The 27,507-nt window shown below is 42.9% G+C and overlaps 1 protein-coding gene across 10 annotated transcripts in view; it reads left to right on the plus strand.

Annotated features, from left to right (window-relative positions):
• Positions 1-3,685: 3,685 nt before the first annotated feature.
• The window catches only part of ST7 (suppression of tumorigenicity 7), a 151,562-nt gene continuing 127,740 nt past the window's right edge, over positions 3,686-27,507 (plus strand). For 2 of the 10 annotated variants that reach the window (XM_080391009.1, XM_080391017.1), the window contains exon 1: positions 3,955-4,092. Coding sequence is in view for 6 of the 10 variants with exons in the window: in XM_080391012.1 (XP_080247138.1) it covers positions 3,942-4,092 (151 nt within the window). In the remaining 4 variants the exon portion in view is untranslated. Of the gene's footprint in view, positions 4,093-7,583; positions 12,056-12,095; positions 13,993-21,698; positions 26,697-27,507 lie in introns of those variants that run through there. The other 8 variants (XM_080391012.1, XM_080391016.1, XM_080391013.1 and 5 more) reach the window with 8 other exon arrangements.

Here is a 27,507-nt window from a genome sequence, read left to right on the forward strand (position 1 = left end):
CTTCTTCATCTGCTTCTGCTTCCTCTGCCTCCTCTCATTCTGCTGCTTCTGCAACTTCTGCAGCTTCTTCTGCAGCTTCTTCTCCTTCTGGTTCAGCTTCTGCTTTTTTCTTGCCCTTCTGCTCCTGGTTCTTCTTCTGCTTCTTCTGGTTCTTCTGCTTTTCCTTATTCTGCTTCTCCTTCTTTTGTTTCTTCTGCTTCTGCTTCTTCCACCTCTTTTCAATCATCTGCAGCTTCTACCGTTGCTTATTCTGCAGGTTCTTCTGCTGCTTTTTCTTCTGATTCTTCTACTGCTTCTTATGGTTCTGCTTCTTTTTCTTCTGCTGCTTCTGCTTATTTTTCTGCTTCTTCTTCCTCTCCTTCTGGTTCTTCCCTTTCTTCTTCTTGTGTTACTTTCACTTCTCTTCTGCTTCTTCACCTGCTTCTGCTTCTTCACCTGCCTCTGCTTCTTCACCTGCCTCTTCTGCTGCTTCTTCACCTGCCTCTTCCTGTTTTTCTTCTAATTCTGCTTGTTCTTCTGCTTCCTCTGCTTTTGCTTTTACTTCTGTTGCTTCCTCTTCTGCTTCCTCTGCTTTTATTCTGCTTCTTTTTCTGGTCTTTTTCCGCTTCTATTTCTTCTTCCTCTTCTGCTGCTGCTGCTTCTTCCTCTGCTTCTGCTTATCTTCTGCTTATTATTTTCCTTGTTCTTCTGCTTCTGCTTCCTCTGCTTATTCTTCTGCTTTTCCCTCCTTCTTCTGCTTGTTCTTCTTATTACTATTTTCTTCTCCTTTGTCTGCTTCTGCCTCTGCTTCTACTTCTGCTTCTTCTACTTATTCTGCTTGTTCTTCTGCTTCTCATGCTGTTTTTTCTGCTGCTTCTTATTCTTCTGATTTTTTTTGCTTATTATTTTGCTTGTTCTTCTGCTGCTTCTGCTTCTTCCACCTCTCTTCATTTATCTGCAGCTTCCACTGCTGCCTATTCTGCAAGTTCTTCTGTTGCTTCTTCTGCTGATTTTTCTGCTTTTTCTACTGCTTCTGCTTCTTCTGGTTCCGTTTATTTTTCTTCTTTGGCTTCTTATTTTTCTGTTTCTTCTTTTTCTCCTTCTTCTCCTCCTCCTTCTGCTTCTTTTTCTTCTTTCTGTGTTACTTCTGCTGCTGCTGCTTCTCCTTCTTCTGCTGCTTCTTCTCCTTCTAGGTACTTCTTTTTCTTTTGCTTCTTCTGCTTCTTCTGGTTCTTGTTCTGCACCTGCTGCTTCTTCAGCTTCTTCTTCTGCTTCTTCTTGTGTTGCATCTGCTTCTTCTGTGTCTGATTATTCTTCCACGCCTGTTGTGTTTCTTTTGCTTCTGCTTCTGTTTCTTCTGCTTCTGCTACTTCTTCTTCATCCTCTGCATTTTCTTCTGCTGCTGCTGCTTCTTTTGCTTTTGCTTCTGCCTTTTCTTCTGCTGCTGCTTCTTCTGCTCATGCTTCTTTTGCTTCTGCTTCCTATGCTTCTTCTACTTGTTCTTTATCTTCTGCTTCTTCTTCTTCTTCTTCCTCTGTATTGTTAATTTATGTTGTTATTAATATTATTAACATCTCTGTGTGTAGCAAGCAATAGGGAATCCATAGAAGTGTGCTACTGGGAGCCTAAAGAGGTGGACTCTGTTCGCAGCTTGGTTTTTAAGTACTTTATGCTCACTGCAAAAACACTGGAGGTCCAGGAGTGAAATGTATAACATTACTGGAAAATATTAATAACTGCTGGAATTCCAGGGGAAGAAGAAACAGTAGTGCTTAAAGGAAGAAAGGCATGAAATTAATAACTATGCATTAAGTGGGCACAGTTTACAGTGTCTTGATCTTCTAGTAATACAGGGGACATAAGCAAAGCATAGCTGAAGCAACCAATACATTCCACTACAGTTTTTCAATAAAATACAGCTTAATAATATGAAAAGTTTATTATAAAGATATTTTTTTAAAAGCCCCTTAAACCAGCTCCACCTTTTGTACATAAAAGGACATAATCATATTTAATTTTTAAGTATAAGCAATAATATTCTGGATATTAAAATATGCAGTGGAAAAAATATAAAAGTGAGAAAATGGCTTAGTTTTTTGGTTACTATAATACATAAGAGAACATAAGATGAATATTTTGATTTGTAAATAACTGCATGATGGAATAATGTTGACTTTTTTCAGATGTGACTTATGTCAAGTATTTTTTGCCTTTATAACTGGAAGGGGAAGCCGAAATATTTGAAATGTTTTTTTTTTCTTTGGTATTGAACTAAATTATAAATGACCTTTTTGTAGTTAATCTAGTCTTAAAACTTTTGTGATTTATTAGCAGGAAAAACTTCTGCCAGTCTTGCACCAATATTCTATGTGGACCATGGTCCGTTCATCAGAAGATCCTGTCACCATCAAATGCACAAGACACAGCCAGTGCTCCCCATCCAGCTTCAAGTCCCATAGCACAGTTTGGAGGAACAAATTTGGTGCCTTTGCTAACTTCAGAAAGCATCCATTTGTACAACTACATGTTTATTTTGGTTAATGTTTTAGGTATTGTAAACATTCTGGAAAAGCTACAATGTTTTTCTCTATGATAACTTTTTCATTGGCAGACTAGAAAATCCCAGGACGGAATGGCTATTACCAGTCGGAAAAATTCTCCGGGATTTTTTGTTCTTATGGTACTGCTTAAGAAACACTAAGAATTTAGAAACGCATTTCTTAAAATGCTGGGAAGTATTATTCCACTCGATAGAGATTGTGGAAGAGAGATCAAAACAAATTGCAGTATATGGTGCCTGTCTACTTAAATATTTGTAACCCGTGTAACAAAAAAAGTAGCGATGAGTTATTTTAACTGGCCCCTGATTTTTTGTCCCATTCTGTATGTATGTATGGTCTTATTTCATGGAGAAATACCTCATCAAGGGACTCATGGAAGAAGAAAAACATATTTCACAAAAGTACAAGCTTATGACCTGAAGATTATGCTTTATCCACACTGTTTTAATGAGACACATGTATTTCTTGTGCCATATAGTATCCTCCAAAGGGGGAGAGTTTTCCAATTCAGGACTCTGATGGGCACTGTCCACACAAACACACAAGCAAAGCTGCAGTTTTAAGTCTGTTATGTTATCCCAGCAAGACCTGCAGACAAGTACACTGAAAAAAACCCAAACCAAACCAAACAAAAAAGCCAAGCCATCCTACAGGAGCCGTTTTTAGGCTTTAAGTCCTGTTGCATGTTGAAAACACCGCCTGAAATTCTTGTTCAAAATCGTAAAGACGTGGGAGAAGTTGCACGGCCTTTTGGCTTGCTTTTCTTTTTTTTTTTTTCCTTCGCCCCGTTTGCCCGCAGCCTCTCGCTGTTTCCCCGCATTTCATCATGCAGCTGCTGCCCGCGCCGGGAGCGGTGCTGGGGGCAGGTCCGGAGCTGCAGCCGCGGCACGGCCCGCCCCGGCCCCCGCACCCCCCTGCCCCCGAGATTTGGGGGCCGCCGGGGGAAGTTTCTGGGCTCCGCTCTCCCTTGCCCGCCCCTCGGCGGCAGGAGTGGGGCGGGGGCGAGTTACAATGGAGCGCGGCTGTGCCTGACACCCCACCCGCCCCGCCGGAGCGGCGGGGAGCGCGCAGCGGCGCGTCCCAGCGGGCCGGACCGCGGAGGGGGGCGCCGGGGGGGCCGGCAGCGCCGGGGGGGCCGGTAGCGCGGGGGGGGCGGTAGCGCCGGGGGGCCCAGCGGCGGCGCGGCCGCTCCCCGCGGCGGGCGGGGCGTGCGGCGGGGTGGGCAGAGCCGGCGCGGGGAGGCGTGAATCAGCCCGCAAATACACGCTGGGAGGTTGTGGCAGCAGAGAGCAGGGTTTGGGTTGGTTTTGTGTGCGCTTTTTTTTTTTTTTTCCCTTCCCCTCTCTCTCTCTCTCTTTTTTTTTTTTTTTTTTTTTCTTCTTTTTCCCCTCCTCCAAAAACATGGCTGAAGCTGGGACGGGCTTTTTGGAACAGCTGAAGTCTTGTATCGTCTGGTCCTGGACTTACCTCTGGACGCTGTGGTTCTTCATCATGCTCTTCCTGGTGTACATCTTGAGGGTGCCCCTGAAGATCAATGACAATTTAACCACAGGTAGGGTGCGATCCTCCCCCCGTGCTCTCCTCCCGCCCCCTTCCCCTGTCCCCGGGGGGGCTGCACCTCTGCTGCTCTCTCGGCTACCCCGTACCCCACCGCCTCCGCCTTCTCCGCGATCGGCGTAAAACCCGCGGTGGGGCGCGGAGGCGCTCGGCTCTCCCGTCCCGTTAAGGCCGGGGGTAGGGGAGGGGTGTCCCCTCTTCCCCGAAACGCGCCCGCCTTGGGGGGTGCAGGGGGTGCCGGGCGGCGGCCGAGGTGCTCTGGGCGTTTGCGCCTTCCCGCAGCCCCTTGGGTGCTGGTGCGGGGGGGTTGTGAGGGGCTGGCGTGGGCAACGGTAACTCGCGAGGCACTGTTACTCGGTCCGGCGAGCCCAGGGAGGGCCCGCGAGTGCCCGGAGAGCTCAGCCGGGGGTTCCCTCCCGGCGTGGGAGCCTTCAAGTAGTTGTGCTGCGGCAGGAGCGGGCGGTGGGTGCCCCGGCGGCACCCAGAGGGTCCCTGTGGCGTGCAGCGAGGTGACCCGCCGGTGGGCCACCGCTCGCTCCCTCCTGCTTGCCTTCCCTGCTGGAGCCACTTACCCGAGGGATGCTGCAAAACCCTCTGCTTGGTCCCTGTGCCAGCGCACCGTGCTCTGCCGGCCGGGCTGGGAGGGCTGGGAGGCACTGGAGAAGCTTCTCTGTCTCCTTCACACCGAGTACAGGTGAAGGGATGACCGAAGCGGTATGGGGCACACTGTGGCCCATGCCCTGGCCGAGGCTTGCTGTTTTCGGGAGCTGTGTTTCACGCAGGGCTTTTGCTAAGGGAGTCAACGTCTTGACTTTTGACTGGCAAGCTCGCTGAGAAAAAATAATAATAATAATAAAAAAAAGTGTTTGATTTCCAAGTACTGAACGCGTAAATGATAAATAGCAAAACTGCTGCTTCCCCCCACAATGTCATGCTTTGTGCTTCTGACTGGGAATTTCAGAGGCTTGAGCAAAAACGTGTGGCTTCTTCAATTCACAAGCCTAAGTCAGCAACAGCCAAAATTAATTTACATCTCGTATGCGCCTGGTCTCAATGCATTTCCATAACAGGGTTATCTTTGATGTAGACCGAGTATGTAAATAAAGACCCGTCTTCAGTTGCAGGGCACTTCGTTCTTTCTGGGAGCTTTCTTAGGAGCAGGTTTGCAGTTTATGTGGCTTTCAGGGGTTCCAAAGGAAAATTATATTTGTGGAAAATTCTTTGGTTTTTTGAAGGGTGAGAAAGGACCTTGGTTGTTACGGGGAATATGTTTGGATTTGAGGAGTATATGGAGTGGAATTAATATCTTTGCCTGTACAATTTATGTTACACTCGAGTGTTTTTTTTTAACAGGATTACAACTTTTATTATGTTTCTGATGAAAACTAGCTATCAGCTTATTCTTCTGAGTTGTAATAAATAGTAAGCATACAAGTCTGCTGGAAGGTTGTCACTGTTGCAATAGTCTTTGCATTGACTGTTAAGACTCACTAAGGAAGTACGCTGCTACTGCACTGAATCAGCAGTAACGTACGTAGTGTTAGCCAGTCTGAATTGGGCTGCTGTGACTTTATTTTGGAATTGCTTATTTTTCCTTCCTGATTTCTATGATCATATAATTTTTACCCCCACCTTGGAGAAGGTTATTTGTTTGGGAGGCAGATGAGATGTAACGCATGTGGCATGCCTGCTGCTGGGAAGCTGAACGTTATCTGAGCGCTCTTCACCTGTCTTTCTGGCCTGTTCTCATTTGATAAGTCTTTGGCAAGTCTAGCATCAAAGAAGAATTAAAAAAAAAAGGTTCAGCATACTGCAATTTTCACTTTAAGCGTAAATGCAATTAAAAATGACTTTTAAGTACAGTTTTGGTCAAATTTTCTCAATATGTCTTTGAACAAGTATCTTGTTTCTTTTGACATTGCCATATGCTGATTAGAACAGTATGTAATTCTTGTTGCTTGAGTTCTTAACAATTTATATAATGTTTATGTTCCTGGTAAACATTGCAGGCCATGGTTGTGAAGCAAAAATGTCAGAATGCTTTATATTATCATTTTCGCTATTGGAAAAAAATCACAGGCACCCATCTGATACCTAATCAAACCCTTCTGATTTTTTCCTGAGTTTCGATGAACTAATTCTCGATGTAGTTCTCATTTGAAATACTACTCCAGCCGTCTTCAGCTGAGTCATCTTGGTTTTCATTGAAATGTCCCAAAATGGAAGGAAAATGACAGTATGAAGTCTGTAAATGGGAGAGATTTTCACAGCTGTGTGTTCTAAGCATTGAGGGGGTTAAAAAGACTGAAGAAATTACCAGTAAGTCCCAAAGTGCGTGATGAAAATGAGCTACCAGGGGAGAACAATAGGCACAATATGGCCTTTATGCATCATCTGTTCCTAAATGGGGTTTATTAAAAAATCAGCACTGGCAATAACATGAGGTTGTTTTGGTTTGTTTTTCAAAGCTTTTGTGAATGGATTAAAGATGATCTGACTTATTGTGGATTATTTTTTTTTCTCCAAATTGATCACAATAGGATGCTGTCATTGGTTTAAGGTTGGTCATGAACTACCACAGCAGCTGGCCCCAGATGGGAACTAATCAAATGCATCTCAGCGATGTGAAAATAAAAGTATAAATCTCTCTAATAAAACTTCTGTGGGACGTAAAAGAATAATAAGGTGATTAGAAACAATGACCAGGCATTTTCCTAGAACAAGTTGGATCTCTTGGTGAGTTGAGGTCAAACAAACTGGTTTTCACAGACGCAGGCTTAGACAGCTGGTAAGAGAAATGCAGTTCTGCAGGTAGGATTTGCACCTTGTGAAATAGTGATTTAGGAAGGTTTTAGATATTTAGATCAAACACCTTAACCTGAGTCCACAGTGGGCTGCTGTGATATGAAGGACTAGTGTGGCATGTAAGGGAGAGTACCTGCCAGAAGGACTAGCACTTCATGCTGCTGTATAATTTTTGTTTTCCCATGCCTGATGTCAGTGGTTTTAAAAGGAAGTTGACAAGTTGGAGAAGGTAGTGGAAAAATTATTTAACGGCTGGAGGGAAGCATCAGAAGAAGAGATTTTGCTTGGGAGGTGGCTTGGGTGCAGTGAGGAGGTGTTACCATGGGGGAGAAATAAATAGCCTTTTAACCATTAAAAAAATAGTAAGAATTGACAACTGGAAGCAATAGGGCAAACTCTGTTTAGTCATAATCGGGCATTAACGTTTAACAAACCATGGACTGGCTGCTAAAGGAACCTGTGGGTTTCCCATGTCTGCAAGTCTTCAAATCAGCTGGCAAAACGCAAGTCCCTGGTGTTCGTGTGGCCCGAAATGGGATTTCAGCCAGGACTTGGGCAGCGGGCTGTGCAACGGCGGTGGTCGGGGCAGTTACGGAGAGTTTCATCAGATAGTCCAGTGGTCACTTGTAGTGGGAAGTTTTATTAAGATGAAGTGTGGGGTCTTCCCCCCCCCCCCTTTTTAATGTTGTACAGGTGTGCACACCCTGAGCCTTGGGTAGCTCTGGTAGTGGAAGTCAGACATCATGTGTGTTTCATTGGGCTTCCAGGCTTGAAAGTCCTCGCTGTTGGGGCAAATGTAATTTCAGTATCCTCAGTGGAGTACATTACTGTGATATAATCAAAGGGAAATCTAGCCTGTCACATAAAAATATTGATGTTAAAACTGATCGTGGTGTTTCAGGGTTTTGGTTTTTTTTCATTTCGCTGAAGCTCGATGTGCAAATCTAACCTTACAATCCTTTATCAGTAGCAATCTTTGGATGATTATAACTGTACCATACCAAGAGACAAGACTTAATATGCCAGATTTTATTTTATTTAATACAGAATAAGTAGTTGAGGAAGCAGGTGTTATAATCTTACTCCAAAATAATTAGAATAAACATGATTATTTTATATAACATGCTGTATTTCCTCCCATGTTGGCACTTGCACAATTTCTGAAAGCCACATTAATCTGAACTAAGGCACACCTCTTCCAAAAATGTGCTACCCTGCTTGTTTTTCTTACATGTTTGGTTTTCTAGTCATATCTTAAGAAGGAGAGAGTCCCAGAAGTTAAACAGTTTCTGATTATTTTATTTATCCTTTCAAAGTGCAAGAGAAAGATTTAATAACCAGAGCAGTAAGTGCAACTGAGTTGTGATGAGGCAGGCAGCGGGGAAGCCTTTGGGTTGCTGAGGGTAGGAGAAACCAGAAAAAAATGGTTTCCTAAAGGTGTGAATAATAAAGGTATGGGTATGAGCTCAGGGTTGAGTCTAGCTCTGTTGGTGTCTGTAAAAAGCTTTCTGTGGGACATCCCACTTCAGCTGCACCGCAGCGCGGCCGCGTACTGTTTCCAGTTGAACATCGAGAGAAAGGGAGGGCTAGAAACCTACAGCATGAAAACGAGCAAGGTCCTGCTGGGGCCGAGAGAACCAGAGCTGGAGGAGGAAGCCCACATCACCTTGGTGAGGAGCTGGTGGTTGTGACAAAGTTGTGTTCTGAGGAGCACGGTGTCTTTCTTCATTATGATTTCATTATTATTATTGTGACGTTGCTCCTCAAGTTATTACCTAGGATTTTAAATAGTGGGGGATTTGTGACCATGGAATAGGCTTTTCTTAAAGCCCACAGCCTGAAATGCCGTGCACGGTGCCAGCCGTCTGGAGAGGGGAAGGAAGAGGCTGATGTGCATCAACGCTTGCAGTGCTGGCCAACACCAGGTTACTCAGTCAGAGTGTGGGCACACATGGGCAGGAGGACACAGCAGAAGTCCTCTCTGTTCCCTGTAAGATTATGATAACAACACTTTCCCTTAGAATCTTAGAGTCATGTAGGTTGGAAAAGACCTTTAAGATCATCAGGTCCGACTGTTAACCCACCACTGCCAAGTCCACCACTAAACCATGTCCCTGAGCATCTCATCTACCCGTTTTTTAAACACTTCCAGGGATAGTGATTCCACTGCGTCCCTGGGCAACCTGTTCTAATGCTTGCTGTTCATCCAAGAACCTCTCTGAAGACACAAAATGGATTAAAAATGAGTGAACAGCTTCGTTTGTTTGAGAAATACTGAAGGACCATTACATTTACGTTTGTGGACTTGCTCGTAGTTGTTTGGCCCTCTTTCAAGGTCATGTCCCATCATTGTGATGGGTTTCCCTTTAAGTGTCTGCTTTGTAAACTACAGAAGTCAGTGTGGTGGTGTGTTCATGGAAAAGCTGGGGCAAAACTCTGATACTACCAAAAGGAAACGGAAAAACTCTTAACTCCCTGCAAGTACAGCGTAGATTTTTCTTTTTTCTTTTTTTTTTTTTTGGTAAGAACTTGAAAGTAAAATTTTAAATACATGACCACTTCAGGCAAGGTCAACATTAATTCTCCATATGGATTTCACAGAATCAGTTACAGGTACATAGTTTGCCCACTGACCCCATATGACTTAATTTTTGCATTTCTCAGAATGTAAATGAAGCCTTTCCTAAGTTTTCTGCAGCTCTAATGGAATTAAAGTAAACAGTGTTTTGTTTACTGTTAACCTCTGTCTTCAGTTGCATCAGTTACAGCACCATGAAGCATTCGTAGTGGCTGCTGAGCCTCCAGACAGGGTTTGGGTGTTAGAGATCTGCCTTTTTGAGTTTTGCAAAAAATTAGTTGTTACCTGGATATAGACTAACATTCTAGAGGCTGTTTTAAAACAGATTTTAACCGTTTTAAGCATGTGCATTTTCAGCACGGAAACTCTCCCTTTAATTTTTATGGAAAAGAATATGATGTACATGAAAGTAGTGTGTTATTTTTGACAAAAATCTTTATAGATGAAACTTGGGGTTCTTGGGGAGAGGGGGGGAAGGCACTAACAAAACTTGTTAGATCAATTCCTGATGGATGCAGTGTACAATGATACTTGTTTTCTATGAATTTTGGCATTTCTCCACGAATTTTGATTTTTTGATTAAGCTTAATTTTTCAGTCAGCATCAAATGAAGGAAATTGTAGCATTTGTAGCAAATGCAAAGTTTTCAGAAAATACTTCTTTAAGAAACTGACTTTCATACTACAAAAGCTCTAGAAGATTTGCAGCCAATATTTCAGGGGAAGTGTGTAAGCCAGAGCCTTCAAAATAATATTTGATAAAATCTTGAGTGAGCTTACTGTAACACTGGCTGATACGCAGCCATGGAGTTGTACTGCCAGCTTCTAACTGAAGCCTAACGTCCTCCATGTGCTGATGAAAATCTTCAGAAGTGCTCCTAAAACTGCGTATGTGTAGTGGGATTTTCCCAAAGCATCCGCTGAGTGCCTGGATAAATTTAGCCCAAAAGAACATAAGCCCCATTGTTCACAGAGGTCATGGGTCCTAATTGTCTGGGAGGCCACGAGGATACTACAATTCTAAATTAAAGGAAAAAATTAAAATAGATTTTTTTCTAAATTTGTTTAATTTACAAGGTGTTTATTGTGTAAACAAGGCAAGAACTCCAGATCATAAATATGCGTTTGTGAAAGACACAAGTAGTGCTAAGTGGTGTCAGTGCCTACAAGACTGAAAAGAGGGAGAAATACATATTTCTGTGCCAAAGCTGCTCTCCGTTAAGTGAAAGACAGAAGGATGTGAAGTCTACCTTGAGAGCAGCACCTAACAGGAATTAGGATGATGATGTTGGATAAAACAGGGATTTGGGGGGCAACGATATGCCGGTGTTTTAAAATGGATTCTGAAAACTGCAGCATTTCTGAGAGGAGCTACGCGGAGTCTAGCAAAAACACATTGCCAGCGTAAGGAAGCTCAAACAGTTTGACTGATCACAGAGGAGCTACAGAAGCACCCTGATGGTAGCTAAGGAGGAGTAAGAGCCTTAATCTAGTTGACAAACATACTCCCAAATGTTTGGAATTAAAATGCATGCATTACACTTGGCAGAATTGAGGCAAAATTATCAGTGGTCTGAAGCAGCAGCCTGGCTGTGAGAGATGCTGCATGCAGTGCCCTCACTTTAATAGAAACAAAGAATTGAGAGGTGGTTGCATGCACTGTAAAGTATACGGTGGGAACAAACCAGCAGGTTCTGAAGTAGTCTTTAATACAGGGGAGACAAATCTCACAAAAATGGGTGGCTGCAAGCTGAATCCAGAGGAATTCACGTACAAAGTATGTTTTAAAAGATTTGGAGATTTACGTGTTTGGACCCAGCTGCTATATGGCGAGTGATGCTCTGGCTTTGCAGCTTTGGCTATCGTGGTATTAAGACTGTCAGCGTGATGAGGACTGCTGAGCTCAGTAGTGGGGGAACTGGGACTGAAATCTAACGGCCCATGATAAACAGGAGAGCTGACTAGCAAAAACACTATCATGCTGAGATTTTAACAAAAAACCCCAACCAAACCAGCAGCCAGCTGGAAGCAATTTCTGAGGGTGTGCAGGTACATTCTGCAAGCGCAGAGGCTCCGGTAGTCCCTGGATGTGCCAGGTCTTCTGTGCACGTGCCGGGCCACTGTCCCCACCGAGGCCAAGGCTGTGCGTGTAGCTTGGTCAGCTGGCAAGCTCTGCGCTTCAGGGAGAGTTAATTTGGCTTGTTGGCAAGTGGTAAAGCAAACAAACCCGCTGAAGTGGTGACTTAACTTTGGGTGACTGAGCAGTTTCTTCTGGACTACAATCTACAGAAATGAACAGCACCGTCAGAAAAAGATGAAGATGCAGTCTTTTGTGCAGCAGCCGCAACAAGTCAGGATTCAGCTTTTTTGTAGCAAGGCTAGTTGTTGAAGAAGGTGTTTTGTATTTAACAAAATAAGGCCCTGCTCCAGGTATTTGTTGGTATTTTGAGTACAACCCAGAGTTACGTTGAACTGTACAGGGAGAGCTAAGGCACAGGGAAGTGAGACCCTGATCCTGCAAGTCTTTAATGGCATGGTTTGTTCTGCAAGCATGGGTCCAGGGGCTTGCTGCAAACGTAAGTAATATGCATGAATTCTTAACAACTGGGGCCTAAGTAGTTTACCAGGGTACTGTGGGAAACCGGTAACAAAACTGGGGATAGAGTCCCCAGCCAATTTGGTCCGAAGGCAGTTTCCCCTCTTGTAATTTGATGGTCACATCTAGTTGTTACTGGTTTTTACCGGAGCTACTTCAGGAACGCATTTAGGGCACTTGTCAAAGAATTTAAGCTAAAACCTGGCTTGGTCCTGTGGCCAAACCATGAGCTGCTTGCTGGGATGTTACTCCTCTGTTGGCTGTTAAAGGGGGTGTCTGAAGGCCCTTCCACCTGTTTTTCAATTAGCTCTTTGTGGCGCTGGAGGCATCTATTGAAAGATTGTGTTATAAACTCCATCTCGTCCTCGTGCCTGTGAAGTGTCATGCGGACCAGTGATGCTGTGTAAATACTAATGAGTGAAAGTTGCTTTGTAAACTCCCAGCACAGGCTAATTGGATCTTTTTTTGTCTGTGTGTTTCTTAGTTGGGCACTGCAGAAGGGCAACCAATTTTAACACTGAGAACACTAAGCTTAAGCAACGATAATACATTTAAAGACAAGAGTTAATATCGTGCTTTCAGCAGGCAGAACAAACAAGTTGTTACTGTTAAGCCTGAGAAAAGGACCTAAATTCTAAGTCCAAATCAAATCTCGCCAGCTGCTGAGAGAAGACAAAGATATATTATTGTGGGGTCTAAACTGGAGATTTATCACTGTGGTAGATTCAATGCTTAAGTGATTAAGTGCACTTAAATATACCAATTAGAAGGATGAAAGCTATAGGGCAAAAATGAAATGCAGCCATCGTAAGATTCCTCTTCTGCACCGTGTGCCAACTTCAACCATGAGATTTAATTTCCAGCTCACTTTCTAGAAATAAACTTGGCTTATTAAATGTCAAGCCTGTTGGGTTGATATGTTAGGTCTTGTGCTTAGTGGCAAGACACTCAGATATCAGATTTAAAGCGCAAGAAATGTTATCATTGTCATTTTGTGTTGTAAGGCTGCCATTTATTTCTCAAGAAAATACGCTTGTGACCTGGGAGTGTCATAGATATTGATCTTCACATAACTAAATGTTTTCTTGGCACTGCCTGTATCTTTCATGCTGAGGACTGAAAATTGTTTACAGCGTGGCTTTGTCTCGAGCAAGGTTATATGATCCGCTAATGCACTTAATCTTCCATGTGAAATTTCTCTTGCTATTTTTAATGCCGAAGCGAACTTGATAGCAGCCTAGCCAGCTGGTATGTTTTATACAAATCTCGTCTTAAGAGTCCCAGGCTAGTAGTTTCCTCAGTTTTCAGAGAGAAGGTTAAACCAGACCGCAGTAGGAGAAGGTGTGCAGCTGGCCTGTCATACCCTGTGCAGGGGACAAGGGGACAGAGTGCTACTCAAGCCACTTCTCGAGCAGAAGCTGATTTTGTGCAGCAGCGTGATGCTGCAGCTGAGCTGATGAGCCCTCCCTGCTGAGAGAAGGAGCTGAGGAGGCCTTTTGCAGGGCTGCGCTGATGCAGACCTACAGCTTTCAGGAGCCAGAAGTGTCTCCTCGATACTGCTTAAACTTCATGGATTTACCTGCCTGCTCAGAGTAGGCTGCAGTGTTGGGTGGCATAGAAGTGCCTTCTGGTCCCAGTGTCTGTCTGTTCAGCTCTTTGGGTCAGAACAAAGGATGAGTGATACAAACACAAGAAAAAACCCCCAGCAATAAATATTGCTCTACATATTCCTAACTTGGATTTCCTTCCAGAAATTGTTGTCCAGGACTCTGTGGTTATCAGTTATAGTGCTGATCACAGCTGTGTTAGGAGCAGCCCCAAAAGCCATGTAGTCTTGGGGAAACACAAGCCATGAGGAGCTCTCATTAGCTCCAGGACTTCTGAAGATGCCCAGACTGCAAGATTTCCCTGGACCTGGTGAGTGAGCATTTGGCCTGTGTTACAGTTGAGGGCATTTTGTCAGTGGCTATACGGGAGCCAGGGTTTTCACCCTTGATGTCGTAGTGTAGCTCCTCTGCCTCGTGTGAGGGGTGGGTAGGAGCTGTGCTGTGTGGGGCTGGAGAGATGGACAGGGCTCTCTGGGTCCCTGACTCCAGTCCTCTGTCATCTTTATGTTATCTTCCCATAAACCACCGCACTGAAAGATTTTTCCAGAACTTGATGACTCTTGATGGATAGAAACCTTGCTCTTACTCCAGCCCAGTTGTGCTTGTGGCTGGCTTGCACATGTTCATGCTCATGGCAGCTCACTCTTTTACCTTCAGGAACCGCACCACTGCCATGGGGACCGGTTCCCAGCATACTCACGTGGAGTCTTCCCTGTTTGTCCTCCCCTTATGAGGTTGAGTCTGTTAGGCTGTTCTAGCCTGCTCTCCTGAAATGGCTGGATGTCCTTGGTCATACTAGTAATAGTCTACTTCAGTTTTCTGCCCGTTTTGTAATTGTGTAACCGGTGTTGTACATCGTATGCTAAGGTAAGGCTTTGTTAACTGCTTTATATAGTTAATTAATCTTTCTTGCCTTGCACTGGAAAGATATGTAGTCATACGGTTAAAACTGCCTGGGTTTGTGTTGGTATCTCCTTGGTGGAGCGCAACAGTATGTGGTCACGTAGTAGGTGTGGACCTGTCACACCAGCTGGTCAGCTGTGAGCAGAAGCCCTTGCTGGTCCCTTGCCCTCTGCACCATTAACTTTGGTCCAGCTTCTCTGGCAGCTCATACCAGCCACCTTCTGTACCCTTCTGGTTTTGGTAATGAAAATGTTCAACAACGTTCATTTGGCAGCTAGGGGTTCTCCTCATAGCCCAGTGCTGCCAGGTCAGTTGCAGGTTTCTCCATTTCTGCCAATTCCTTTCTCTCTTACCCATGTCTCCTGTTTTAACTAACTTCCTATGGCACTGTCAAACACTTTGCTGAAATCCAGACAGTTTAGAGCTGCTCATTTTTCTTGGCTGAAAAACTGGCTATTTTTAATAAAGAGACACATCTGGTTGGTCTAGCATGATTTACTTGTTTTGCATTTTATCCAATTTTTCATTTACCTCTGTTGCTTAATTTATCGTTATCTTTAAAATGTTGAAGTTTCACGTAATTCTGCTTTGTCAGTAGTGCAGTAGCTTGGGTCTGCATATTAAATATAAAAATATGAGATATTCTGGCATAGTTTGGGGAGTTTCATCAGTTTATTAGAACTGCCTTGATGCCGGGCTTAATTTTTTCAAATGCCACTTCTTTCGGTAAGGTGGTTTGTGTATATCCCCTTCATCTTGCACTCAGCCATGTCTTGACATGTTAAGCTCTTTGAATCATGTCTCTCTTTCTCCTGTCACAATATCTCTTTTCTTGCACTTTTTATTATTTTTTTCCTCCACATTCAGTAGTTTTGTTCCCACTCAAAAGTGAAATAAGTATTCAGTTCGTTTTGAGGGCTATTGTATCCTATTTGTCACTTTGCTCTCTCATTATTTATGTTGTTGAAGTAATTTTACTGGTTTTTCTGATTTTTGATACATCTTAAGGGTTTTTTTATATAACTCTTAAGGTGTAACTCAGTCTGACTTTTAGCAGATACAGTTTTATTTCTGTGCCTTTTGCCCTCACCAAAGCAGAGGGGAATCTTTGAACATCCCAGGTCTTGTGGGTGTTACTTGTACATGCCTGATAATTGCTTTATTTTAAAGCCTGAGCTAATAGATTGATGTCTGTGAGGTAGAAATGGAATTTAACTTTCCACAATTATTTTGAGAATGTCTGTGTTGCGGTTCTGGCCTCCTTGAAGCAGTCAGCAAAGTACCTGCTGACTCTTAATGAAACAACTGTGTTGCCGGGGGAGTTCCTAGACTTTAGGTCCTGGTAGAAGAGGGCAATTTCCCAAACACCCCCCAGCAATGTGAAAAAAGTCTGGACGTTCGCTGCCTTCCTGTGTTTGGAACATCACAGGTATCAGGGAACTGAGAATGGATAGCAGTGCAGGTTAGGCAGCGTTTAAATAAAGATATTTAGTGTGTATTTTGTGTTAAAAAAGCTGACTTATCTAAACCTAAACTGCGAAGTTTCTCAGGTGCTTTTCTATTTACAGAGGTCTAGTCAATTCTCTTCACACACGTTTTTTTAAGCTCTTGAAGTTGCAAGATAAATTTTCAGTTTTACGAAGTATTGTAAGCTTTCTGACGTGATGAATTTTACACAATATAAGCCGAAAACAGTAATGAGTAAATCACTCAGCTGAAAATGGCATTTTGTTTCAAGTAATATTCTGCTGTCTTCTAAAACTCAAGTAGACCAAAAAATCCCAATTTTTCTATGGGCCACATTCAAGCTGGCACTGACTGGTTCTGGAACAACATCTTTATTAGGTAGTTTGTTTTATTTAGGTTTCTGAATAATTATATAGTACTGTCCCCTTGTGTTTGAGGTCTAGGTCTATAAATACACAGCCCTACAGGTGCTCTGTAGTTGGGGTGCAGAGTCAGCGATGTGCAGGGCCACTCAGCATCACTTGCTACATCCCTTGGGTGAGCTAGTAATACAGGCTTGAAATAAATACCCTGTAATATCTTCACTACAGATCTGTTCTTCCCTAGATACGGTGGAGTTCCTCTTATAGATGGCAGAAGTGCGTGGGTTTGTATCCCGCTGGACTCTCAGCTTTGCTGCGGAGCTGCTTGGGGCCATTTTGTTTGTTGGTGCAAGTGAGAGCAGCTGCTGGTCGGTTATTGTAAGGCAGCTCGGTGGCTGTAAATGCTGACGCAGCTTGGTTCATTGGGAGGGCAGCTGCCACCCTGGGGATCACCCAGCATCTTAGATCCTCCACTCCAAGTTACAACCTCTTTGCATCTTTGCAGTGGACCCGTAGAGCTACAGGGGAGTTTGTGGTTTAGCTCAGGGTGAACACGGGAGACTTTCTTAGTTTAAAAAAACAAAACCAACAATCCCAAAACCGGCACAGAGATAATCCAGAGAGCCTCTCCAGCCATTGTGCTCCCTTACATACACAGCCCTCTGTAAATCACAGTCGTCCTCTTTCAGCGTGCACGTACGTGATCCTTCTGCACAGGGACAAAAATCAATAGTAAACAGTAAATGAATAACGAGAGGCCTGCCAACTGAAATCTCTTGTTTAATTTTGCATTTCTTTTCCTTCTCTAATCTAATGTGACAGAGAATCATTTAAGGGAGAAGAATGCTGAAAGCAATGAAATTTTATGAAGCCTTTTCTCACCAGTGCCTTTGTTTTGGGAGCAAAGGGGCTGGCAGTGCTCAGGGGGGCTGACATCCCCCCACAGGCACCGTGGGCTGCGGCAGAGGGGGTCCAGGGCTTAGCCTTTCAGAAACTTTCTCCTTGTGTAAGGATCAGGGGGAACCCGTTGTCTCAACAGAGCAGGTAGTGATGTGTTTTGTGCGGGATGGGCTCTGCAGTTCTCTGGGTGTGTTTTCTATTTGTGTATGGAAGCAGTGCCGTGTACGTGTGCCCTCACCAGCTGTATCTGAGCCTGCCTTTTAACTAAGGGCTTCATCCTCTTCCTTCCCTCTCCTTCCTTAGATTTGTATCTGCCTTTGGTCTTTAAGGTGAAAATAAATTGGTATTAAAAGTATCTTCTCTCGTTGAAAGCCTTAGTTTATTTGGGGTATGTGTTTTAAACATGCAGACTGGTATTAAATGTACAGGGCAATGTCTTCAGAAGCACCCATGCTATTTCATCACCTAGATGCTTTAGTCAGCCATTAGTTTACTTATTAACATGCACTTACTTATATACTCTTTATAATAAGCATAGTAATACACCAGAAAGCGCTTTGCTAACTGAAAGAAAATATCTGATCTACAGTATATTACGTGCACATGTATATAGTGGCACAGTATCCTTTTATGCTAGTGTAATTCTGTACTGCGCATTGTAGCTGTTGTTTTTGCAGGAAGTTACGCCGTCAGTTTGGAATAAAAGTTAATGAGAGGTGTAAGAACACCATAAAATAATAATAAACCAAAAATACACACCATTTCAAACAGATTTGGTTATGGTGTTTGCTCTCTGTGAATGCTGCAGTTCAGCAAGATGAACATTGGCTGATCTGGGTCCTCAACATTGTTCTTAAAATGCGGGGCCCTCTGGTCGAGGGATTGCCAGCGCTGCATGGCAGTAGATGGAAATGATCTGAAATTTGAGTTTTATTCTTAATTTATAGTGAACAAAATAAACTGCATCTTGATTTACAGAGACCGTTAACGTTACTGCTTGTTTGGCACACTGCAGTTTAAGTTCAGTAGAAAGGATTCACTGAATTTGTTTGTGAAGGGGATGAAGTTACGGTTTCAACTCAGCAGATGTTTATCATGCAGAAAACTAACTAGAAGCCATAATAATGTACTTGCATTTGAGTCACTTGCATTTCCCAGTGGTTGTTGTTCAGATGGAAACAGTAAGGTTAGACTTTTGTTCTGTGCTGTTGGTTTGTAGGTATTTTTTTTTCCCCTTGTCTTTGTTAGTTCCTTTCCTTAGTGCTCGAGCTGGGCCCTGCACCGTGCCTTGCCTAGGCTGTCTGGAACAGATTTTGCATTTGATATGCAGTAATGTGGGCAAAAGTGGAGAAGTCCATGTGCAGGTCACGCACTAGAGGGCATCCTGTTAAAGAGACAGGAGGCGATCCAGGGGCAAGGAGAGGCGGCTTCGGTAATATGAAAAAACCATAGGTCTGATTGTGTGTCAGAGACCTAACGGAGGGTTGTCGTCTGTTTCCAACGGCAGGCGCGTGCGCGCACAGGCAGCCGCCCCCGCAGTAAACTTGTGAATGTGATGGAGTGCCTTCGTAGGCAAGGGGAGACCCTTAACTGTCATTATATTGCATCAGGTTACCCACAGAGGAGAAGTATTAAGTTGAACACAGTCATGTGGTAGGTAAGAAATATAGTTGTAGGGCTGTCCTACAGCTGATGTAGTTGTAAGACAAAGTCCCACCTTTGACTTTCGGAAGTCTGCTTGCGACGTCATCCTCTAGATTGCTTTTGCAAGGTCAGATGGAAGGGGAGGTTCATGAGACCCAGGTCCTGGGCTGCAGTAAGTTGAAGGAACAATGGTGGCTGCTGTAAGGCCACCAAAAATTTATTTGTGTCAGGAAAAAAATGGAAAATGGAGGACTAAATCAAGACTAATTACTGACTAAAGTTCTTATATTTATCTTCCTGAAGTGATTACCACAAAATAAGCTAGGCTGTGAGTTTGAAACAGTTGTGGTGATGGGTGCTGCGTCTGTGTGCTGGTACCTGTGGAGCTGAGACCGTGAGGACAGTTCACAGTGCTGAGGGGGTAACTGGTACCGGCCTACCAGTCTTTGCTCAACCCACTGCCTTTGTTAAGGCCGCAAAGCATTTTTACAGACTTAATTTTTCAAGGTTTGGAAAACTCGCACTAGTTTATCCTGCGGTGTGGGTGCAGCCTGCCATGGCGGAGGAGCTGCCCGCAGGCCCCGCAGGCCCCGCAGTCCCCGCAGGCCGCCTGCGCTGTGCAGCCGCAGCGGGTCGGGCAGCGGGAGGTGCGCCATCCCGCCGTCCCACCGGGCTCACCCACAGCAGAAGGCTTTGAAGGCTGGTGCAGAACACCTCTGCACGTACAGCCCTTTCCTGGACATGGCTCAGGGCGCTTTCTTGTGGAGCCCCTTACAAGCACAGCCTGATGCATGCCCGTCTCTGGCTGGCTTATTCTGTACAAACAGCAAAATTAGCTTAATTTCCTGGAGGTTCTTCTCCTCCCCAGTAGTTATTAGGTGGATCTTGTGTGTCATCTGTGTGACCATTTCTGTATACATTCAGACATATTTCTCGGTATTGGTTTTGTGTATGTACAAATTAAAGGTGGTGGCTCCCCCCGCCCCCACCCCAAATACAGCTGATCCATTCAGGCACCTGTTAACTACGGACACTGATACAAGTCTTAAAACATGCCCCATTTGATTCAATATCATCTTTATAAAATAAGAATATGTGTATCACTCATTTTTAGTATTTGACATTTTTTATTAGGGAGTTGTCAGGAAAGAAGTTGTTGCTTTACTTTGATTCTTAGGTCTGCCTTGCTAAAAGAATTGTATAGCAGCTTGTTCTTTTATAAATCATTGTTCTTTTATATATCAAATCAATCAAGCTCTAGTTCTGTTCATTCAGTTTGTTCTCCATCTGCTTTATGTTCTTTCTCTGGAGTGCCATTGATGTTTTGTGTATACATAATAGTGTCCTTCAAAAATGTAGGTGTTTGCAGCTGCTCAGACAGTTAAAACAGACTCTTCAGCATCAGGGGCCCCTGGAATAGCGCGCATCTGCTTCATTGGGATTTTATCCATGGGCTTATTTGGGGAGTTTCCACTACATTGGGGCTCAGGTGACCAGTCTTTGTACAGCTGTGTATTAAATGCTAGCTCCCATCTTTATGTGATTTACCCAGACAGACTGGAGATAAATGTAAACGGTAAAAAATGAAAAATAACCCTGCAGGTATAGTTTAGGATAGGTTGCCAAGGGCTGAGCAGGTCTCAGTGGTTTGTTAATGCCAGGTCCCCACCTGCTTCCTGGTTATTAATTTTTTTTTTGTGCATGTGGCTTGTTGTAAGTGAACCACGACTTCAGCTAAGGAGACTTGTAATAAGGCATACTAGAAGCAATTTAAATACCTAAAATTTTTGTCTGTGAAGTATTTTAGTAAGAGCAACCTCAGCTGTAAATATTTGCTAATGTCCATCGAGGCAGCAGCTTAACTAAAATTTGTAGAGAGATTTCAAAGAGAGAATACAAGAAAACAAATTTGTACAGCTACCAGCAACTCATATTGAATGTCAAGGGCATAGGGATAGGCTTTCTGTTCCGATGCGTCATCTCCTACATCTCTTTGCATAATATATATTTCAGGCTTTTTCTCTTTTGCATTTAACATGGTATAAAATAATTTCAAGGGCAGTGACTTTGAAATAATAGCTGACAAGGGCAGACAAGCCCTTGGCCCTTCCTTATCTTACCACATCTTCTAATGCTGAACAATGGCAAGGTCAGAAGAATTAAAAGAAATTTACATGTAAAGTAGTTTCCTATGGAAATACTTTTAATGGCTAAATTTGTCCAATTGTATTGTAATATCTAAAGCTGAGAACATATAAGTGAATGTGAAGTATGAGTGGGGCTTACTGCATATTTTTCATTAAAAACAATTCATATGTAAAGGAAAAGGCAAATAATGCCTGATTTATTGATTTATTTGTCAAACGTTAACCAGTATCATTTGAGTGTCAAGTTCTCCTTTACTCTGCAGATCTTAAATGAGTGCTAACTTTCTCACATGCTCTTCCTCCAGTTGTATTTGAATTTACTTTTTTCTCATTTCAGCCAGGTCAGCACAGCCCCTTCCCAAATTTGTGACACATGGAGGAACATGGAAGACGATATGGAAAGAGTTCAAAATCTATGTGTAAAAATTTTTTACAATTTTAAAACCAAATTTAGGTGAAAAGTTTTTAACATCTAGCTTGTAGGGAGAGTGAGAACATAACAGCTTTCCTTTCCATATTTGCATCCTCTGTGAAACCCTTGAGGAGCCATCGCAGATGACATAAAAGGTATTGCCTCCTCGCTAGCGTTTATTTTCATTTCCTCTACTTCTGGTTGGAACTAGGCTCTCTGCTTTCCTGGGAAAGGTCCTTTGATTGAAAATAAATAGGCAGGAAGGATAGTGTTTAATTGCCATGAAAGTTCATTTCCAGTGGTCAGACACATGAGTTCATTGTGTTGTATGGGAGAATGGGAAATGATGCTTAATAAGCTGGAGACTGGCATCCAGAGGTTACTAAGAAGCAGTGTCTTTATTACCAAAACAGTGATTTTCCTCTTTTTGTCCCTTATGCAATATAATTAACACCTATTGGTAGTATTGCTGTAAAATCTGAGTGGAGGCAAAATGTTGAGAGTTTCACTCCAAAGGCAGATGAAACCTTGGCTGTTATATAGCCCTGACCTGGGAGAACAAAGAGTAAAAATCAGCTGAATAATGGTTAGATTTCATGCAGTGTGAAGGCCAATGTACTTGAAGCCTTCTGTGGGAAACACCTCATTGCTGTTGACCAGCAGACTTGTGCTGCAAAAGCAGGTATGCATCTGGACAGATGTGGCAAGATGAAGTGATCTCAGTTAGCTCAAACACTTTTTCCATAAAGTGGCTTTGCTTGGTTGTGGTTGTGACCTCAATTTAACAGTTAGACTTGATAATCTTAAAGGTGTTTTTCAACCTAAATGATTCTATGATTCCACCCCTCAGGTAGAGCTGATGTGTAGATTGGCTTGCGTGCTGTTACACCAGCAGATCTTTGGGGGTTACCCCGGGTAGGGAGAGCAGAGACAACAGCCATTCACAGTGAAAAATCACTTAACACCTGACCTGCAGTCAGAAATACCTGTCAGACTACATTCTTAGTCTTGATTTTGCTTTTGTGGAGTGTGACCTTAGCTGGAGTAAGTGTGACAGATTGCGGTGCTAACTTGGGAAGACAAGACAGGCTCCTGTTCAAACGTAATGTAATGCATGTTGAAAACTTCTTCAGGTTAGTCTGGAAATTGTCAGTTTCCTGTTACCTGTAAAGCAAGGTTTTTAACGTGTTCTTGATATTTTCAAGCAGTGTAGGGGGTTTTGTGTGTTCTAGCCGGCTGTGCTCCAGAAACTACACGGAACAGAGAAACCTCTGTGATGGAGTCTCTCAGAGCATTTCTAGTGTTGTCTTAGGGAGATGGGGACTGATTTTTTTTCTCTTGGTGGTGTATTTTTTTTCTTGAGAATAGGTAATACCAGATGCGGATGCAGCAGACAGTGTAAAATAACTCTTAATGAGCAGATGCCAGTTGTAATCAGCTTCTCCTTCATCTCTAATTTACTTTCACATGTGAGGTTGCCACTTGGCTTTCCTTTTGTTATGCTTCTGGATAGTCTTACTGTAATTCTAACTTTGAGTTTTGCTAGTTCTTGACTTCAGCATCATCTTTTCATAAGGACCATTGCAAGTAAACTATGTGCTTAGTGAAAGCCTGTTTTCTTATACCTTTCTCAGTTTGTCCCTTATTTTGTTGAGTGGCTGCTTTTTTGCAATTTTGCTTCTTTATTCTACATATGCTTACAGTATCTCCTCTCCTTTAAATCTTATGTAACCCAAATTATACTGATTCTTTTAATCTTAACAGTTCTTATTGCCACTGCTACATCTCCCTTTGCGGTCATCTTTTTTGGGTAGGTGGTAGTACTCAGAAAGTATAAGTGAACTACTATACTTAAAAGAGATTATTTATTTCATATTCTTTGCCATTCCTAGTATTATGTTTGTTTGGCTGGTTTGAGATTTTTTGCTTTTGGGGTTTTTTTTCCTGGCTCTAGCTGCAGCTGTTCGTGAAGGGAGGGAATTCTGCTGAGCTATGTACAGCAGCCCTCAGATTTTCTGCTCAATCTGTTGCTCTGTATGGGGAGAGAAGGAAATGCAGTCATTGTGTTTTAAATTTAGTAACTTCTAGTAATTTTGATGATTGCTAAGACCACTTTTCTGATTATAAATAAACCACATTGTTTAAAAGTATTTTTGACTGGACTGAATTCTGTCCCAAAATTGGAACAGGCTGAGGAAAGTGGGAAAGAAATTACGGTCAAGTTTTTGCATTCTTAACCGTAAATGGAAACAGAAGGGCATTGACTGACCAGAAGCTTTGGTTTTATAGCTCTGGTAGCTAATGGAGAACATTATTTACTAAAAATGCTGTCAGCTTTAGTTTGTCATGCATCAGAGGTTCCTCTGGAGCTGTAGGTAGTTGAAGCCTTGGGCAAACTCTTCTGTCTGATGCTGCTTGGGCAACCTGGGGAGTGCTGAAAGCTGAATGTGAATAGGTGTTAGGTATCCTCTGGGGCAAGCAAAAAGGGTAATCCAGCATCACTGTCACTAGGAGAGTAAGGCCAAGCTGGCAGATGCTTGACAATAACCATGAGTTAATTGTTGCGAAGCCAATTTCAAGTCATTGAAAGCAAAGTCTGAGGAATTCAATGTCTGGCTTGTCCAAATTACTAGGCAAAGGCTGCAAAGTTTGATGAGTTAGCAAGGTGGTTACCTGAGCTGAAGGAGAGCTTGCCAAGCAAAAAACCTAAATCTGGTCACTGCACTGTAGCTGTCCGGAATCCTTTGGGGTGTCCCTTTGTCCTCCGGGAGACTGCTCTCCTCTGTGTACTGTGTTCACCTCTCTCTGCATGTTTCCTGAGTCTTACACTTGGGAGATGAAAATTAATCTCCTTCCACTGTCTGACCATTAAACACAATATATGTGTTAGGGTGTCACTTCTGATACGTCATCCTGGGGCCAGAACACCTCTGCTGTGAAGAAAGACTGAGAGCGTTGGGGTTGTTCAGTGTGGAGAAGAGAAGGCTTCAGGGAGACCTTATTGCAGCCTTCCAATATAAAAAGAGGGCTTCTAAGAAGGAAGAGGACAGACTTTTTACCAAGGCCTGTAGTGACAGGACAAGGGATCATGGTTTGAAATTGAAAGAGGGTAGGTTAAGATTGGACATAAGGAAGACATTTTTTGCAATGAGGGTTGTGAGATTCTGGAACAGGTTGCCTGAGAAGTTGGGGATGCCCCATCCCTGGAAGTGTTCAAGGCCAGGCTGTATGGGGCTTTGAGCAACCTGATCTAGTGGAAGATGTCTCGGGCCATGGCAGAGGGGTTGGACTAGATGGTCTTTAAAGGTCCCTTCCAACCCAAACCATTCTGTGGTTCTATGATCCTGAAATTGGTCTCTGGAAAATTTTTACAACAAGGTGCCAAAGTGTTTTACAGTGTCAGGAAATTATAGATAATTGTGGATGTTAAAAGTTTGACATTGTAAAGTCATACACAGGAATGTTTCACCCATAACAAGATCGTGACTGTGTGTTGTGGTTTTGACTGCTTAATTTGTATGACATAGACATATAATGAATTTTTCCATTACTGATTTTCTCTAAAGCCAGGATTTATGCATACACCTTTTATGCACTCACTGCTAGTTTGGTGGACTTGGAAGAGTCCCTAATCTTGGAAGAGATTTCCAAACAGTAGGTTCTGCTTCTTTATCTCAGATCAGTATGTAGGACTCTATTTTAGTTCAACAGGTTTTTACCAGATGTTTGTCTTCTTTCTGCTGTTGGTTTTTTAACAGTTTCTCATCTTCAGCGTTAACCAGAAACAGAAACTTAAGGAATCATTGTTACTTTTTTCCTTAAAGTAAGTGAGCAGCTCAGGAGATTTTAGGCCTATTTATAACCATGTGTGAAATATCCCCATATAAAGTTATGAATTCTGTTCTGGTGTATGAAAGCCATTAGTTAAACCAAGGTGTTAACTTGTGTTCTGGTTCACAACATTGCTGTCTCAGCCCAGATGTGATGCTTCATGGACAGTTGGGGCCAGAGGACATTTTCTGGCACAGCAGGTTACAGTTCAACTCAACAGCTTTTCCATACAAATGCAGCAGTTGCTTTCTGCCAGCAAGGCCCCTGACTTTAGAAAGTCTCCCAGTGCAATTTGGCAGAAATCAACCACACTCCTGAGCTGAGATGGATTCCTACTTTGTGAACTGCATGGACAGCAAGAGAAATGCCTTTGAGAAACGGAGGTCCTATGGGAACAGAGTTCTTTTATCCTAATGGACAAAAATCAGAAGAGGCAAAAAGGGCTGTTGGGTTTTGGGGTTTTGGGTAAACCCTGGGCTTTAGGATGCGATAAGGTCCAGCCGGTAGGGTGTGTTTAATTTATGTCATTTTTCAAGGTAAGACATTTGTGACTAGAAACCTTGTTTCATTTAGTCACTTTCTTTGGATAGATTGTCCCATGTAGGTATGAGTAGGGCAGTGGCATGTCCATACCCCTGCTCTGGGAGACATCTGCCTTAAAAACCCAGGGGCTCCGGGAGGTTCTGTCTTGAGCCCTGAGTCTGAGACTACTGGATTCTGCCAGGAATATGAGGTGAGAGCCTGTACATTAGTGATGACAGTATGTTTTCTGAGGGAATATAATTGCAAAATTAACTATGGAGGTGCAATTGCTTTTCTTATTTAATGTCCTGTTAGTACTGCCATGGAAGGCAGGTATTTTTGGAAGCTCCATGGCCTTGAAGATGAATGTCCTCTTCTCCTCAGAGTACAGCAGGTACTCAAACAGGGTGTGATCTGTGGATGCGTAAATTCTAGACAGAGACACGGATACTGTTTTCTGCAAATTACCACGTGCAGTGTATTCTCTAAGAGAAATCCTGTTCTTTCCACTGGGCAAACCATGGTGTCAGTGGGGCAGCAAATGTTACAGCTTTTAAACATCAGACACGGTCCATGATTCTGCCCGTGTTGCCTCTGTTAAGCCAGTTCTAGAAGACAGTGTATTTATAACTGTCTTTAACCTTTTGATGGAGTTGAGAGAAAATGCTTAATATAGATCAGACCATTGTACGTTTTGATTACCACTTGTGGTTTTTTTACAGAACTTATTTAATTCCAGGGTGACATTATCCTGTTACATTTTTTTCTGAATGATCTGACCCGCTCACAGTGGTATCAATGGCTGATTTCTCACTGGCTTCTATAGGTAAAAGTTCATGGGAACATGAATAAAAGTGTATTTCCATGTTTGGTCATGAATTTGTGGTTTGAACCTAAGTTGTGTGTATTTTTGAATAATTTCATAAGAAAAATAGCAGCATAACTTTTGTTATTTCACATACAGCCTGTTCCTACTTGGTTTAGTAGAAAGAACTTAAAAACAAAAAATCATGACAGTGGGCAAAGCCAAAGTAGTAATTCAACTAAAGGAAAGAAGAAATGTAGCAGTTTAATGGGAATTTACTTGCAGTAGTACTTCCTATTTCCCCCCTAGATGCACACAGTAAGATACGTTTAGTTGATACAATATCTTAATACCTACAAGATCCCTAAGTACAGTGGAGAGATTCATCTGCTTATACATTATATGGCAGGAGCACTTTTGCACCAAAGTGTAATGGAGTAAGTAGGGAAGCAAGGAGTAATTCCTGATTGTGACCAAAATTGCCTGCCCAGACTTGTGGGGTACCTCCATGGCCTTGGCATTTATAAAAGTGTAATTTAAAAAACCTTAAATTTTGAACCTGAGACTTCAGACCTGACGTCTACCCTTCTGCATCACTGACACAAAACACACTTGACTTTATTTATAAGTGCTATAGAGAAAAAGAGGAGGAATTAGCTAGTTTTTTAGAAGTACCAGGCATTTAACCTCACTTTCTGTGCCTGTGTTTTGTGCTCTTAAGAAGTAACAGGGAATTATGGTAAAGGAGACCTTCTGCCTCCTCATCTGGGATAGAAGACCTTCCTTAAGAGAATGGACCAGTGGGAATCAGTGAGAATTTGTTTGTGAAAGG

The sequence above is a fragment of the Falco punctatus genome, assembly GCF_963210335.1.
Source record: "Falco punctatus genome assembly, chromosome: 6".
Taxonomy (NCBI): Eukaryota; Metazoa; Chordata; class Aves; order Falconiformes; family Falconidae; genus Falco; species Falco punctatus.